At 37.0% G+C, this 14,808-nt stretch overlaps 2 protein-coding genes and 1 pseudogene across 2 annotated transcripts; 1 reads left to right on the forward strand and 2 right to left on the reverse strand.

The window, feature by feature from the left end:
- Nucleotides 1-1,090: 1,090 nt before the first annotated feature.
- LOC108987637 lies at nucleotides 1,091-3,304 on the reverse strand. The gene is made up of 2 exons (XM_018960572.2): nucleotides 1,984-3,304; nucleotides 1,091-1,746 (listed from the first exon to the last, which is right to left on the reverse strand). Exons 1-2 carry the CDS (start codon nucleotides 3,302-3,304, stop codon nucleotides 1,091-1,093), a joined length of 1,977 nt encoding a protein of 658 aa, XP_018816117.2.
- A 3,042-nt stretch (nucleotides 3,305-6,346) lies between these two features.
- Nucleotides 6,347-9,683, forward strand: LOC108979132 (annotated as a pseudogene).
- Nucleotides 9,684-11,932: 2,249 nt separating this feature from the next.
- Nucleotides 11,933-12,656, reverse strand: LOC108979131. The gene has a single exon (XM_018949724.2). The coding sequence runs from the start codon at nucleotides 12,504-12,506 to the stop codon at nucleotides 12,126-12,128; it is 381 nt and encodes a 126-aa protein (XP_018805269.2). The 5' UTR covers nucleotides 12,507-12,656; the 3' UTR covers nucleotides 11,933-12,125.
- Between the last annotated feature and the right edge of the window lie 2,152 nt (nucleotides 12,657-14,808).

Raw genomic sequence — 14,808 nt, forward strand, 5'->3', positions numbered from 1 at the left:
TGGGCATCGCGTCACTTTAGTCAAATTCAGTGTAATATACACAAAATGTCGCGTTATTTTGGCAGCAGATCAGAATTGCCGAGTCTCCGACAAGTTTTTAAGCTAAATATAAAAAAGACAGTAGGTGAAAAATCTGACTATTAATTGGAATCGTGATCTATGCTATACCGCTACAGTATTTAATTTTTTCTAATTTTTCACAAATTTCAATCCACTTTTTTCTCGTAATTATTTTTAATATATTTTTTATCGTATTTTTTAAAATATATTATTAAAATATATTTTTTTATTAATTTTTATAATATACTATATATCAATTTATCTATTTTTTATATTATTTAATATATTTTATTTATTTCAAATAAAATAAAAAGTTAAAAATAGAAAAATAAATAAATTAAATATTTATACAAATGCGAATAATATGCTATAAACGTACAAATGAAACTGTAGCAAACTGTTTATTAATTATAAAATACGAGTTATATTGAATTATTTCTTTTAAAGTTTACAAAAGCATAAATTTTACATAACCCATTAATTTCTTGTCTGTATTTGGCCGCTAGCTCTATTCTTGCCGCGGTCAAAAATCACCAGCGTCAGTACTAAAGTCGAGGGGCGTAACAATAATATATTGGTAGCTTCAAAGAACATGTCACCAACTAGAAGGGGGAGAAGGGGGAGAAGTGAGAAAATTTTGACCCTTAGCCGAATTGTTGTATTTGGTTATTTAGAAAAACCCCTTTTTGGTAGGGGACTAGATTATTAGTGTGTAATATATGAGAGACATAAATTGGAGGGGCATCTATGGTTAGGTCCCATTTGTATAGCCAGCAGCCTTTTCTCTTTTTCTAAGAGTTTTTTTTTTTTTTTTTTTTGAAAATAAAACCTCATCATTTCATTAAAAATAAGTCAAGAAATACAAATTCTATCTCTTTCCAGATCTTCAACAATAAAATCTGGCATCTCTTCTATCCAAACAATTTTTTCTTTAAAACTCAAAGCTTTCCTAGCTAAACTCTGTGCTATAATGTTTTTCTCTCTAAAAACAAAAAGTAATTGCCAATCAGGCCTCCTATGAAAAGAAAATTTAATATCTTTTTACTATAGATCCCACCAAAGAGAGGTCCTCAGCTTCCCTATGAACTGCCGTAATGACTGATTTTGCATCCCCTTCAAATATTGCCTTTTGAATGTTAAGTTCACCACACACATCTAGAGCCACTCTCAACGCATAACTCTCTGCCACCATTGGATTGTCAACATGTTCTTTTTTATCACAAACAGCCACTAGAGCTTCCCCTTTCTCATCCCTAATAATAATTCCTACTCCCATTCTTCTATCCTTCACATCCAAGGAAGCATCCCAATTTATCTTCACTAAACCAGCAACTGGTTTTTCCCATTTCAGATCACCCCTTCCTCTTACTTGGCTTTGCTTTGTCTGTTGTAGAAGAGCTTGGGCAGCCTTATATTCTACTAAGGATTCACTGGCCTTCTGCAGAACTGTTTTGGGGCATACGATCTTCCTTTCAAACACAAACATATTTCTTCTTAGCCATTGTCTTCTGAACATCACTGCCACCAATTCTAATTGCTCCTTGCTCAGCTTATTGATCAACTTCAACCATAGTAGCATAAAGTCTGTTTCTGCTCTATTCAATTTTTGAGCTCCAAAACTTACATCTGCCCAAATGTCATTAGCTCCTGGGCATTCCCAAATAGCATGCATAATAGTTTCAGACTCTGCAAAACAGATTGGGCATGATTTTTCAGTCACTATCTTTCTTTTGAACAAATTCTCCTTTGTTGGCAATAAGTTGTTTCCCACCTTCCACAGAAAATTTTTTACTGAACTAGGCACCGTGAGGTTCCAAATGATACTCCATTTCTCACCCTTGGATCCTTCTCTTGAACTTTCTCCTTGAAGACTTTTTAATCTATCTAACTACAGGAAATAAGCGCTTCCCACAGAGAACTCACCTATTTTGGATGGACCCCAAAACAATTTGTCTTGAACCAATCCTCTACTCAAAGGGATACTCAAAATCTGCTCAGCTTCATTGAAAGCAAACATTGTTCGAACCAAACCTTCTCTCCATTCTCCCTTTTGTTTATCAATTAATTCTTTCACTTTTGCCTCTGCCTGCAAAACATAAATGGGTGATTGTATAGAAAAAGAGGAGGGAGAAGGTAACCACTTCTCTCCCCATATTTTAATCTTGCTGCCATCCCCCACTCTCCATCTCACACCATCCTTCACTAAGTCCCTTGCCTGCCAAATGCTTCGCCAGATCAAAGATGGTTGAGAGTTTAACTTTGCATCCATAAAATTTGATTGTCTAAAGTATTTCTCTTTAAAAACTCTTGCTGCTAAAGACATAGGATTCTTTATCAATCTCCAACCTTGTTTGGCTAAGAGAGCCATGTTAAATGATTCCACATCCCTGAAACCTAAACCTCCCTTACTCTTCTGCTTCCCCATCTTTTCCCATTTCCTCCAACAAATACTACTTTCTCCCTGCTGATTATCCCACCAGAATCTTGAAAGCAACAAATTAATATCACGACATAGCCTTTTAGGGAGTTTAAAAACTGACATAGTATAGGTTGAGATTGCCTGGAGAACTGCTTTAATAAGGATTTCTTTTCCAGCCTGAGATAGAAAATGGTTTTTCCAATTTAAAATTTTCTGCCAAATTCTCTCCTTAGTAAATCTGAAAGTATTGTATTTTGATCTTCCCACAAGGGTAGGCAGACCTAGGTATTTCTCATAGCTGCCACAGGCTATGGAATTTCCAGCATCCACTATCACCCTTCTATCCCCTTCCCTTGTGTTGCTACTAAAGAATAAAGAAGTCTTTTCCTTATTAAGAAATTGCCCCGAGGCTTTCTCATACTTTTTTAACACCTCTTGGATCCTATGCCACTCTTCTAGCTTTGCTATTCCAAAAAGGATGCAGTCATCTGCAAATAGCAAGTGGTTAATGCTACTGCCCCCTCTAGTCACTTGCACTCCCCTTGTAAGCTTCTGATTTTCATAAAAATTCAGAATGTTGCTCAGACCTTCGGCACAGATAATGAAAATATAGGGTGACAAGGGATCCCCTTGTCTCAACCCCCTTTTTGGCCAGAATTTAAGTCCATGAAAACCGTTAATGAGCACTGAGAAGGAGACAGATTTCACACAACCCATAATCAACTCCACCCATTTCTCATTGAAACCCAATCTCTTCATCACAGCCTCTAGGAAGACCCATTCTACTCTATCATACGCTTTTGACATGTCTAACTTAATGGCCATGTTACCCACCTTCTCCTTTTTTCTGGATTTCATAGAGTGTAACAATTCATAAGCCACCATAATGTTATCACTTATCAATCTTCCTGGCAGAAAAGCACTTTGGGTAGGAGAAATTATAACTGACAGCACATTTTTAAGCCTATTGGAAATAGTTTTAGAAACTATTTTATACATAACGTTGCAAAGGCTTATAGGTCTATACTCACTAACTTTCTTAGGGTCTTTGCACTTAGGAATTAAAGCTATATGGGTAAAGTTTAAAGAGGGATCCATGGGATTACCATTCAGAATTGATAGTGTTGCACTACACACTTCCTCAGAGACTATTTCCCAATGATTTTGATAAAAACATGGTCCAAAACCATAAGGACCAGGAGCTTTTAAAGGAGCCATTTGCATTAAAGCCTATTCCACTTCTACTCTAGAGAACCTTTTCATCAAAGAGTCATTCATTTCAGCCGTAACCTTTGCTTCCATCCCTACCAAACATTCATCTATGTCTTCCTTACTAGGTGCTGAGGACTGAAACAGCTTTTCAAAATAACCTCTAAAAGTTGCTTCCACATCTGAAAAACCCTCCATTCTTCTGTTATTTTCATCATATACTGAACTAATGAGGTTCTTTTTCCTTCTTTGATTGGCACAAGCATGGAAATATTTCGTATTCTTATCCCCATACTTATACCAATTGCATTTAGCCCTTTGTTTCCATCTAAGGTCTTCCATTTCCAAGAGTAAATTCAACTTTTCTTTAACCCTTCTTATCTCCTCTATGTTACTGCCAGTTTCCTCCTTTTGTAATTCCTGTAACAGCTTAGTATTAGCTTCTATCTCCTTGTCACCTCCCAACCTATTTTTTTTCTTCCAACTCTGAAGAGCTATACTACTTTTATGTAATAAACTCATCACTAAGCTTTCTTGAGGTTCTACTGTTACTTTCTTCTCCCACACTTTCTTTATGATCCTCTCACATTCTTTTTCTAATGCCCAGCCAGCCTCATACTTAAATCCCCTCTTCCTTTCCCCTCTCTTGCCTTTCATCTTCAAGATATGCATTAGTAAAGGTTTATGATCAGATGTTCTTGCTGCCATCACCTCCACCCATGTATCTTTATAAAGATTGGACCAAACTGAATTGGCCATTGCCCTGTCCAATCTTTCCTTAGTAAAAGAATCATCCCTATGAGAATTACCCCAAGTGAACTTTTCCCCTTTCCAACCCAAATCGAAAAGATTACCTTCATGCATGACTGATCTGAATAGCTCCATTTGATTTTCTGGCCTTTCTCTTCCCCCCCATTTCTCATCATTAGTAAGGATCTCGTTGAAATCCCCCACTATACACCACCCTCCATCACCAACTGGTTTGAATGACTTTAGTAGCTGCCAAGAATCCTTTCTTTTTGTAGTTTCGGGATGCCCATAGAAACAGGTTAATAACCATTCCTTCTCTCCTTCATCCTCTATCCTCACATTAATGTGTCTTTGGGAATAATTTTCTAATTCCACCCTCACTTTTAAATCCCAAAACAGAACCAATCCTCCACTTTTCCCCATTGCTTCAACCACAAAACAGCCCTCCTTGTGTAACCTTCTTTTTTTAGATTCCAATCTATTTTTCAAAGACTTAGTTTCCATTATAAAAACTAAGTTGGGTTTATTTTTCTCTGCCATATTGCAGAGATCTTGAACTGTTTGAGAGTTCCCCAACCCTCGACAGTTCTAGCTAAAAATTTTCATAATGATTGGCGGGGCTGAGAATCAGCCACCGCCACTACATCCAAAACTTCTTCCCTGACCCATCTCCCTTTTTTCCTCAAGCATTCCCTCTCCTCTTCCACCTGACCATCACCCTCTCTTTTCTTCTGAACAGACTCTTGGGAATGAGACTCCGTCTGTTTTCCTTTTGCTCTAGCCTTTCTTTTCCACTCCCCTCTCTTTTTTGTCGGTTCCACCCTCATCCCTTCCTTTTTATCACTCTCCATCCCCTTCTTCTCAATATTAACTTCTACCCTCATCTCACACACCTGCCCCTCCTCTGAAAGTGATCTTCCCAGCCCTCTTCCCTCCACTTTTTTATATTTTACCCCTTCATCCTTCCTATTTTCCTTCCTCACCTCCTTCCCTCTACTCTCCACCATCATCCCACTCTCCCTATTATTCACCTCTCCCATTTTTTCTGCTAAGACATTTCTCTCAAGATTACCTTCATTGTCACTATTCTCCTCTTCATTTTGATTTTTCTTCTCTTCCTTCCTTCCCCCATTATCACCCTCCTCTTTCCTCCACGTACCACCATTATTAGCCTTTGGTTTTTGCATCTGTTTTGCCCTCATCCAAGAACCATACTGTTCTTCAGACCCCTCCCAACTAATCCTATCACTACTGCAACCCTCCTCTCCATGCACTATGCTACCACATGAAAAACATATCCTTGGCATCTTCACGTAAGTAAAAGGAACCCAGAGACTACAACCTTTCAATTTCACAATTCTCCCTCTAGCTAGAGGCTTGGTCAAGTTCAGATGAACCTGGACTCTAAGAAAACTTCCCCACCCACTCCCATCTTCCTGAACTTCTACATCCTCCACCTCCCCCACCGAACCTCCTATTTGTTCAGCTATGGTTTTTGTCATACAAGAAAGGGGCAACTCATGGATACGCAACCAAAAACTCTCTGTATTAAAATTTATCCTATGAAGAGGGGTGTAGCCCTCAAACTCTTTAAGAACCAGCACCTGATTGTCAAACAACCAAGGCCTTCCAGACCACACTCTCATTTTATCATCTATTGTTTCAAAAATAATGGCAAAAACATTCGATCTTACCTCAGTAAACTTCGCAGCCTTACTGATTCGCCAAACTTTTGCAAATGTCAAACCAAGCACCTCTTTGCTGATTGATCTTAAGGAACACAGCTTCCCGAGCAAACTTCTCTGTTCTTTTCTCACCAGCTCTGCCGATGGGTCCGCCTCAAGTTCAATGTCGACCTGCTCTTCCTCCCTCAACCTAAAACCCTTCCATTTCTCCTCCAAACCCTCCATGCGAGACACCGTACAAAAATTTTTCTCTCAAAACCTCTTAAACAACCCGAGAAAAAATTTCTACCTCCATAACCACCTCCGTGCACCACCACTGTCCTTTCCCTTTTGTCTCTGTTTCCACTCAAAAATCTCTCTTCGTTGTCCCCCCAAAGCCCAAGTTTGTTATAACCGTCCTTACGTGCCACTCGCACACCCTTCGCACCTCTTCTCTAGAGAGAAAAGAGAGAAGAATATTATTCCCCACTTGAGAGTACTCTCTTTTTCTAAGAGTTAAACATTGATATTTTGGTCCTTGTATTTATACCTTAACATTGCAGATTACTTCAAGGGATGCATCAAAATCCTACATGAAGATGGTGGATAACTCCTTCCTCGGAAGCTCTGATGAGGTGAGATTTCTATATTCCTAGGCAAAGTACATGAAAGTAGAGAAGGATCATTCCACCTCAAACGAATCAGACCTAAGGCTATGTTTGGGTGTCAAACTCATCTCAAACTAATTATTAATAGGATTCACAACTTTTTTAACTTCTCGTTAAAGATATCTCAACATACTTTATATATTTAAACACATATTTCAATCTACTTCATATATTTAAATATATCTAAATGAAACCTACAAAATATTACTATTCACAGATCAATTCAGATCATTTGAGATCACCTCAACACCCAAACGCAGCAAGACTTTACATACGAGAGGATTGCTACTTGCTTTGTCCAGTACTGCTATTTCCTTCTATTTTGATATATATATATAAGCCACTTGCCATTGTAGGTTACCAAGCTTATGGAAAGGACTGAAGCTGCATTCATCAAGTATTTCTCCAACTCTAACCGCACTAAAGGCATGAACATCTTAAGACCCACGTCAAAGAGAGAAAGACATAGGACTACATTTTCCATGGGTAAGGTCTTTGATCTAGTATGAATTAAACTTCTTAACAGCGAAGAAATTATGGGGATAAATCTAATGTCTATTTCTTTCCCTTTGGATCTGCTCATTGGAAAACTTTTCAGGTTTTTTTGCTGGCTGCACGGCAGCTCTGATATTAGCTCTTATTTTAATTATACGCGCTCGTAATCTCATGAATAATAAAGGGGCGACCGAATATATGGAGAACATGTTTCCCCTGTACAGGTAACTTTCATTTCTCTCTAGGATTACATCTCCACTCAACTGATTTTTTAAGAACTGTATAATCCTTCTTCTTCCATGTTGAATTCAAGCGTCTATAATACTAATTATTCCAAAAATTTAAGTAGATGGAAATATGCATGATATTAATTATTTACTTCTTCACATGTGAACCAAACTTCCCATTGATAAGATATTTTTGATTGATAAGTAGAACATGTGTTAAGAGATTAAAATGGATTAGGAAATGAGTCATTTGACTAGGCAAGTTTTGTGCTGGCCTATATATATAGGATTCGTTGTGAGCACCTTTAAGCTTTTTAAAAACAAAAGATTCAGATGAATATGCTTTTAATCCAAGAAAGAGGAAATTTAAAACTTTCTATAGTTTTCCAATGTTAAACTTCCGTCCTTCCTCGCTCACTGTTTGTTTGGCTTCATAGTTTTGCACATGTTAATGTATGCTGCCAACATATACTTCTAGAGGCGGTACCGAGTCAACTATTCCTTCATATTCGGCTTCAAGCAAGGAATCGAGTTGGGCTACCAACAAGTTCTCCTCCTCAGCTTTGGTCTTGCAGCACTAGCACTGGCTAGTGTTCTCTTAAACCTTGACATGGAAAGGGACCCAAAAACGAATGATTACAAAGCATTGACAGAACTTTTGCCTCTCAGCTTGGTTCTTGTAAGTTCGTATATGTAGAAGTACTTTACCTACTTTTTTCCCATCTAATTCTGAATATATATACAGTACTGAACTTTATCCTCTCTTTCTGATCTGCAGCTTGTAGTTATCATATTATTCTTTCCATTCAACATACTGTACCGTTCATGTCGTTTCTTCTTCCTCACATGTCTCTTTCACTGTATCTGTGCTCCTTTGTACAAGGTATTGTGATCGTTCATGATGCAAGAGATTAATGAAATTGAACTGAGGTGGGTGTTTGTAATAATTAATAAACATTTGTGAATTTCTTTATATGACAGGTCACGCTCCCAGATTTCTTCTTGGCGGATCAGTTTACTAGCCAAGTGCAAGCCTTGAGAAGTTTGGAGTTCTACATATGCTACTACGGTTGGGGAGACTACAAGCAGAGACAAAACACTTGCAAAAAGAGTGACGTATTCAACACTTTCTACTTCATTGTTGCAGTGATTCCGTACTTGTCTCGACTCCTGCAGGTTGCCAACTCACTTTTAGAGAATAATTTAAACTGTTGATTCAAACAATAGTCTTGAATTCCAACATCGACTAATCTACTCCACTTTCGATTAAAAATATAGATGGGTCCGCGTGCCTTTCGGCATGCACGAGAGACGCTTTTAAAACAAGTGATATTTTAAAGCTCAATTTCTTCTTTTGCCACAACTCATAATGATTATTGTTGCAAGGACTTATTCCCTCATATTCTTTTTCAGTGCCTCCGTCGCTTATTTGAAGAGAAAGATGCTATGCAAGGATACAACGCGCTGAAATATTTTCTGACAATTGTGGCTATTACAATGAGAACAGCTTACAAGCCCGACAAGGGATTGGGTTGGAGGACGCTAGCATGGATTTTCTCAGCCATTGCAGCAGTTGTCAGTACATATTGGGACCTTGTCTTGGACTGGGGACTCCTGCAACGGAAATCTAAGACACCGATGGCTGAGAGACAAGCTTCTAATCCCAACGGAAATCTAAGAACCGATGGCTGAGAGACAAGCTTCTAATCCCTCACAAAAGTGCATATTTTGGAGCCATGGTGAGTAAACGACTTCAACTGGAGAGTTTTTCATCAAAATCTGACACTAAACCATCTTTTTGTAATTTCATGGTAATATATGCATGCAGGTGTTGAATGCCGTCCTCAGGTTTGCTTGGTTGCAAACTGTTTTGGGTTTCAAGGTGTCTTTCTTACATAGAGAATCTTTAATCACCATTATAGCCTGCCTAGAAATCATTCGTCGTGGGATTTGGAATTTCTTCAGGTAACCAAGATTGTTAGTCATTTTGGGGTAAAATTTCTAACATGTTTATATAAACTTATTAAGAATTTGAATGTTAAGAATTTGCACAAATTTAATGTATTCAATTTCTTGTGATTTACATCAGAGGTTGGAGAATGAGCATTTGAACAATGTTGGCAAGTACCGTGCATTCAAGTCTGTTCCCCTACCCTTCAACTATGATGACAACGAAGACAGGGATGAGTAGGAATTAAGGACGGAACTAGCACGGTGAAAACAGAGAGAGAAAATCAAATTATTTTAATTTCTCTTCGATTTTTTTTTTTGTTTTTTTGCTTGATGTTATCCAGTTGTAAGCCTGCTAATCCTACCACTATAAACCTTCAAATTTGCATTCACTTCTGAGCCCCTAAACTGCCACATACATGCCAGAAACTGAATTAATCAGCTAAAGGTAAAGACATTATTTCAGACTCTCATGCAATGCATTCACCAAAAGTAATAAAGAACCATTCGTCTCAAGATTGAAGGTTGCTCACACCAAAGGTAACACTGCATTTTATTCGACTGAGAGATCAAACAAGAACTTTTCTTTGAGGTTCTAAAAGGAAACTCTTTCTTGACCATATAGCCGGCCTCTAATAGTTGGTCAAGCAAAACTTTGGTTACAATCTTTCATATCATATATGAAGGTATGTTGTTGATATTCTGGTTGCATTCCAATCAATTTATAACATTTAAACATGACAATAGCTAATTTATAAAAAGTTTGAAACACAGATAAATCATTAAATGTGATATCTCATATGATAAGGATAAGGGTAGGTGATATATGAGATCCCACATTACTTGGAAAAAAGAAGTTCTTGCTCTTTATAGAGTTCTAATAAGCTCCAATTGTATCAATTACTAGTCCTTTTGAAATATAGGCAATGTGGTTCGGGCTTTCTATTTGGGCGTAACATAAAGGCAGGCCTTGACAAATCACTCTTGAAACTGAGAATCCCCAAAGTCTCAGACTTTCCAAAAAAGCACATTAGCCTAACAGTCCAGACCATTACCACAAACACTTTTTATATCATTGCGATATCCAAATGAATCAACTCAAATTTAAGGGGATAATATCTTTTAATAATACATAACAACATTAGAACCCTTGCAAAGAAAACGGAAGCAATCAGACATAGTCTAATTAGCTATGCGACTTAGACCTTCGCTGATAGCAAGAAAAATACCCCACTTCCAATTGTTAATACATGAAAAATACCCCACTTTCAGTCTAAGCGGTGGAGAATTCCTTTTGCACATCATGTTGCAGTACAGAATCCCTTTTATACATCATGTTCTTTTTTTCTTTTTTTTGAGGTAAGAGAGAGTTTTATTAATATGAATGAAACAGACGAAGCGCATGTACACAGGGAGTATACGAAAGAAACACAAATCATGTTCTTAAATATTCAAGGTAAATTTTCTTTACTTTCAACCTTAAAGAAGAATAAATGGAAGCAGGGAAAAGGGAAACAGACTCATGCAACGTGAAATATTCAGGACATACAGAAAACCCCAACTTATAGCTGCAATCATATCGATAAGAATCTAGATCCGTACCTTGAGCACCATCAGTAACCCAAAATGTAAGAAGTGACAGAAAATCAATTTACCAAACTTTAAATCAAGAGTAAATTAATGGGAAATATTGTAGCACTACTTTAGTGAAAACAACCCCCGCTATAACAGATGGAACCTGAAAATTTCACTCAAACTCATAAAGTAACCAGAGACTTTTGATAATAAGTTCAGTGTGAGGATATAAACATGCCAAAATATGAACTTTTAAGGAGAGAAGGCCACATAAAATGCATATTTGCAGTAAGAAAGATATTGCTCTTATCCTATTATTAATAAAGGTCTACCAGCTTTCAGCAAGAAAATAGTACTGAACCAGTACTATGAACCCAGACCACTTACTGAAAAGGAAGGATCCAGAAAGGTTCCAAACCAGTTCATTGAAATAAAGGCTCCACTAATAGATAGGATGAAGCCACACCCCACTGAAAGTAGTAGGATACCGCACGGCCACACTAATCTAGACCAAGAGCACATCTAAAATTCAATCAAAAACAATTGCACAGCATTATGCCAATTCACATAAACGAAAAGTCAGACGAGACAGAAGAACATCATAAAAGCGCCAAGAGAGAACGTAGCTACGGGAAGTGAATTGCCACAACGCAGCAACTAACCTATTCCAAGAAAAAACCGCCATTTCAAAAAGCTCCTTTCGATAATCCGATAATCCGAAGGAAATCACAAAAAAAGTAGAAAGGAAATACTCACTGAACAAAAAAACAATAATAAAAGTAAGCTGAAGAATATGAGACTGCAAGAGAGAATGTAATCGTCGAACAGTTGGTTTAAGTAAAAAATCATTATCCACTTATTCTGACGTCAAAACAGATATAAGCTAACATGCCTCCATTCATAACAATTCCTTCATTGCCTCTAAACCGGCCTCCTTATATTCAAAATTTAATTTTCCAAACAAAAAAAACAGAGAAGAGAAGAGAAGAGAAAACTCCAAAAATATTCTGTTTTATCGCCAGTCATACCAGCAAATTAGAGCTATTTTGATTCCTAGTAAAATATAATTTAGAAAAAAAAAAAAAAAAAACACTTATCGTCTCAATTGTCACTGAGAAGCCCCTCCCCGCTCGGAAACCTTCGAATCCGAAACCACGTATTGGTATGAACCCTCGGTAGAAGCTTCCTTCTCCTTCTTCTTCTCCTTCTCCATTTCCAATTCCTTAACCGCCTGCTCCTCGACCATCTTCTCGGCCCGGAGTATCGGCTCGTAGTAGTCCGCGTGAGCCTCCATACACATCTTCAACGCCCCAGTGACATCCGAGCACTTCTCCACAATGTCCCCCTTCGTCTTCTCAGCCTCCTCAATGCACTGCTCCCACGCTATAAAGCTCTCCTTGCACCCACCCGCCTTCATAAACAAGCAAAACCCGCACTCTCCATCCTCTCCTTCTTCTTCCCCCTCGTCCGCATTCCCAGAGACCTCCATCTCCGACTGGTCCAAACGTTCTCGGGTGGCCCCACTGCCTCCTATTGAGGAATCCACGGGCTTGGTTGATACCGAGTTTTCCTGGCTGTCGGTTTCAGGAATCTTGGATTTGGGGTCTAGGGTTTTAGAATCAAAGTGGACGCGGGATTTGGGGGATCTGAGGTCTGAAAATCGGTCGGACTCTCCGATTTAGAAGACGAGTATGTGCTGGGAGTATCTCTTGAACTTGTTGTGGTGGAAGAGAGAGCGCTCCCCATGGCTGCTTTGCTTAAAACCTCCTAAAACCCTTGGGGAAGCTCTGCCGATTTGAGACGGCTCAGTTCACACGATGCGTAGCACACACCTGGGAGTCGTCGTGCTGACCACGCACGCTGTCTTCGTCTAGGCGTAAGTCTGACGCGTGGGCTGATCCTAGCCGTCAACTTCATAAACCTTTTCACCATACATAAAAGTCTTTTTCTTTGGAGAGGAAAAATCTTACTCTTCATTCAAACATATCACATTCATTTTATTTTATTTTATTTTTTCTTTATGCGGTATATAAATAATAAGTAGAAAAATTTAATAAATTAAAAAAAAAAAAATCCGCATATACTATTTTTTTTTTTAAATATGATATGCAATACATGAGAATGATAAGTAGCATAACTCAAGTACTATGTATATGCGGGTCTCATGGGTTGAGAGCAAATAGGTCTGGGCCTACCAGGTTTGCATCCATTTTATGGGCTTGACCCATGAGTCTTAGAGTTTTAGGCGTCGTTTGTTTTTACAGTTCATTTCAATTAATCTCATCTTATCTAATCATTATAATTTTTTTAAATTTTCACATAAAATATTAAAAAAAAATCAACTTTTTTAAATCTCAATTCAACATTTTCAACTTTTTTAAAAAATATATTATTAAAAAAATATATTTTAATAATATTTTATTTAATTTTCATCTCAACTCATCTAAAAAAACAAACTAAATTTTACTGTTAGGTCTTGATTTGGGTTCTAGTAAATAGGTTGGCTCATTTAATGGTCCAATTATATTGTAGGGCTTGCTTCCAATTTTAATGGGTTAAAGTTTTAATAAATTTCAATGGGTCTCATCTTGAGTGCAAAATAAGTCCAAGTCAACCAATAAATTTTTATGGGCTTTAAGAAAATATTTTGGGCCATTACTAATTAAAAAGAGTCCACTTGCTAAATAGGTTTTAAATCGATTATTGAATCCAATAAAAATTTCATAATCCGTTCAAATAAATTCAGGCATGTATGGCTATTTAAAATAATCCAATAAATCTTGATTGGGTTTCCAAAAAATGTTAGCATATTAATAGGAACCCAAAATCATCCCTTAAATCTTAATGGGATTTAAAATAAACTTTTTGACTCTCGAACCTAATTAAAATTCCTAACCAACCTCATGGCCCAATATGGCCCTATAAAATTATTAATAGCATTAGGTCGGGTCATTACAACACTAGTGGAAAATAGACCTAACTACTAGGCAAGAAAACGAGGTGTTGTATCCTTTGACATATTAAAAGCCTTCTAAATATGATGACTTTTCACAAATGTCATTCATATTCTATAAATAAGGAACCACAAGCACGAATTTAATCATTCTGTACTTTCTAAAAATGTAGAGAAACACTTCATTTTTTTTTAAATTTCTGACTTTTGGCTATTTTAGAGTTCGACAATCTTCTTTGATGCACACCAAAAAGGAGATTAACGAGAATAGACTTATCTTGAGAATATACCATCAAGAAGTCTTCTAGTTTATCCTCAAATTTGGATGCAGCATAATTTTATTATAAGGAAAACGTACATTATAACATGCATGATTCTCTTTGTAAATTGTTTCTGTTATTTTCTCTGCTGTCTAATATATAAAGCATATTGAAATTATTTGTCTATATTTTCCAACATAAACAGCAATATAGATTACTCGACTTATTAAATTAGATCATACAATGTAAAAACAAATCATATATATAGAAGAAAAAAATCACAGCTAACAAATCCAGTTTATTTAAGTTTCAAAAATTAGACATTGGTAACATTACATTCGAGGAATATTGTGCATCAGTCATTATTCACTCCCACACTCAACAATATAGTTTTTTTTTTTTTTTTTTTAGGATGTGGAAGTATTTTTCATAGGATGTGGAAGTATTTTTCATAGAGAGTGGGGTATATGGTAGTGAATAGTAGCTGATGAGAAAATTTTTTCATTACATTAATATAGGAAAAAATATACTTACAACCGTAAATTGCGTAACCGCCGCACAATCGCTTTGAAAAAAAT

This window comes from Juglans regia, chromosome 11, assembly GCF_001411555.2.
Source record: "Juglans regia cultivar Chandler chromosome 11, Walnut 2.0, whole genome shotgun sequence".
Taxonomy (NCBI): Eukaryota; Viridiplantae; Streptophyta; class Magnoliopsida; order Fagales; family Juglandaceae; genus Juglans; species Juglans regia.

What these genes read in the sequence shown, in the direction of transcription:
- LOC108979131 (XM_018949724.2), bottom strand. Translation starts at nt 12,506, where the DNA reads ATGGAGGTCTCTGGGAATGCGGACGAGGGGGAAGAAGAAGGAGAGGAT.
- LOC108987637 (XM_018960572.2), bottom strand. Translation starts at nt 3,304, where the DNA reads ATGGCCATTAAGTTAGACATGTCAAAAGCGTATGATAGAGTAGAATGG. An exon ending in TTGGGGTCCATCCAAAATAG is followed by an intron (nt 1,747 to 1,983) that starts GTGAGTTCTCTG and finishes TCTGTTTTGCAG; the next exon opens with AGTCTGAAACTATTATGCAT.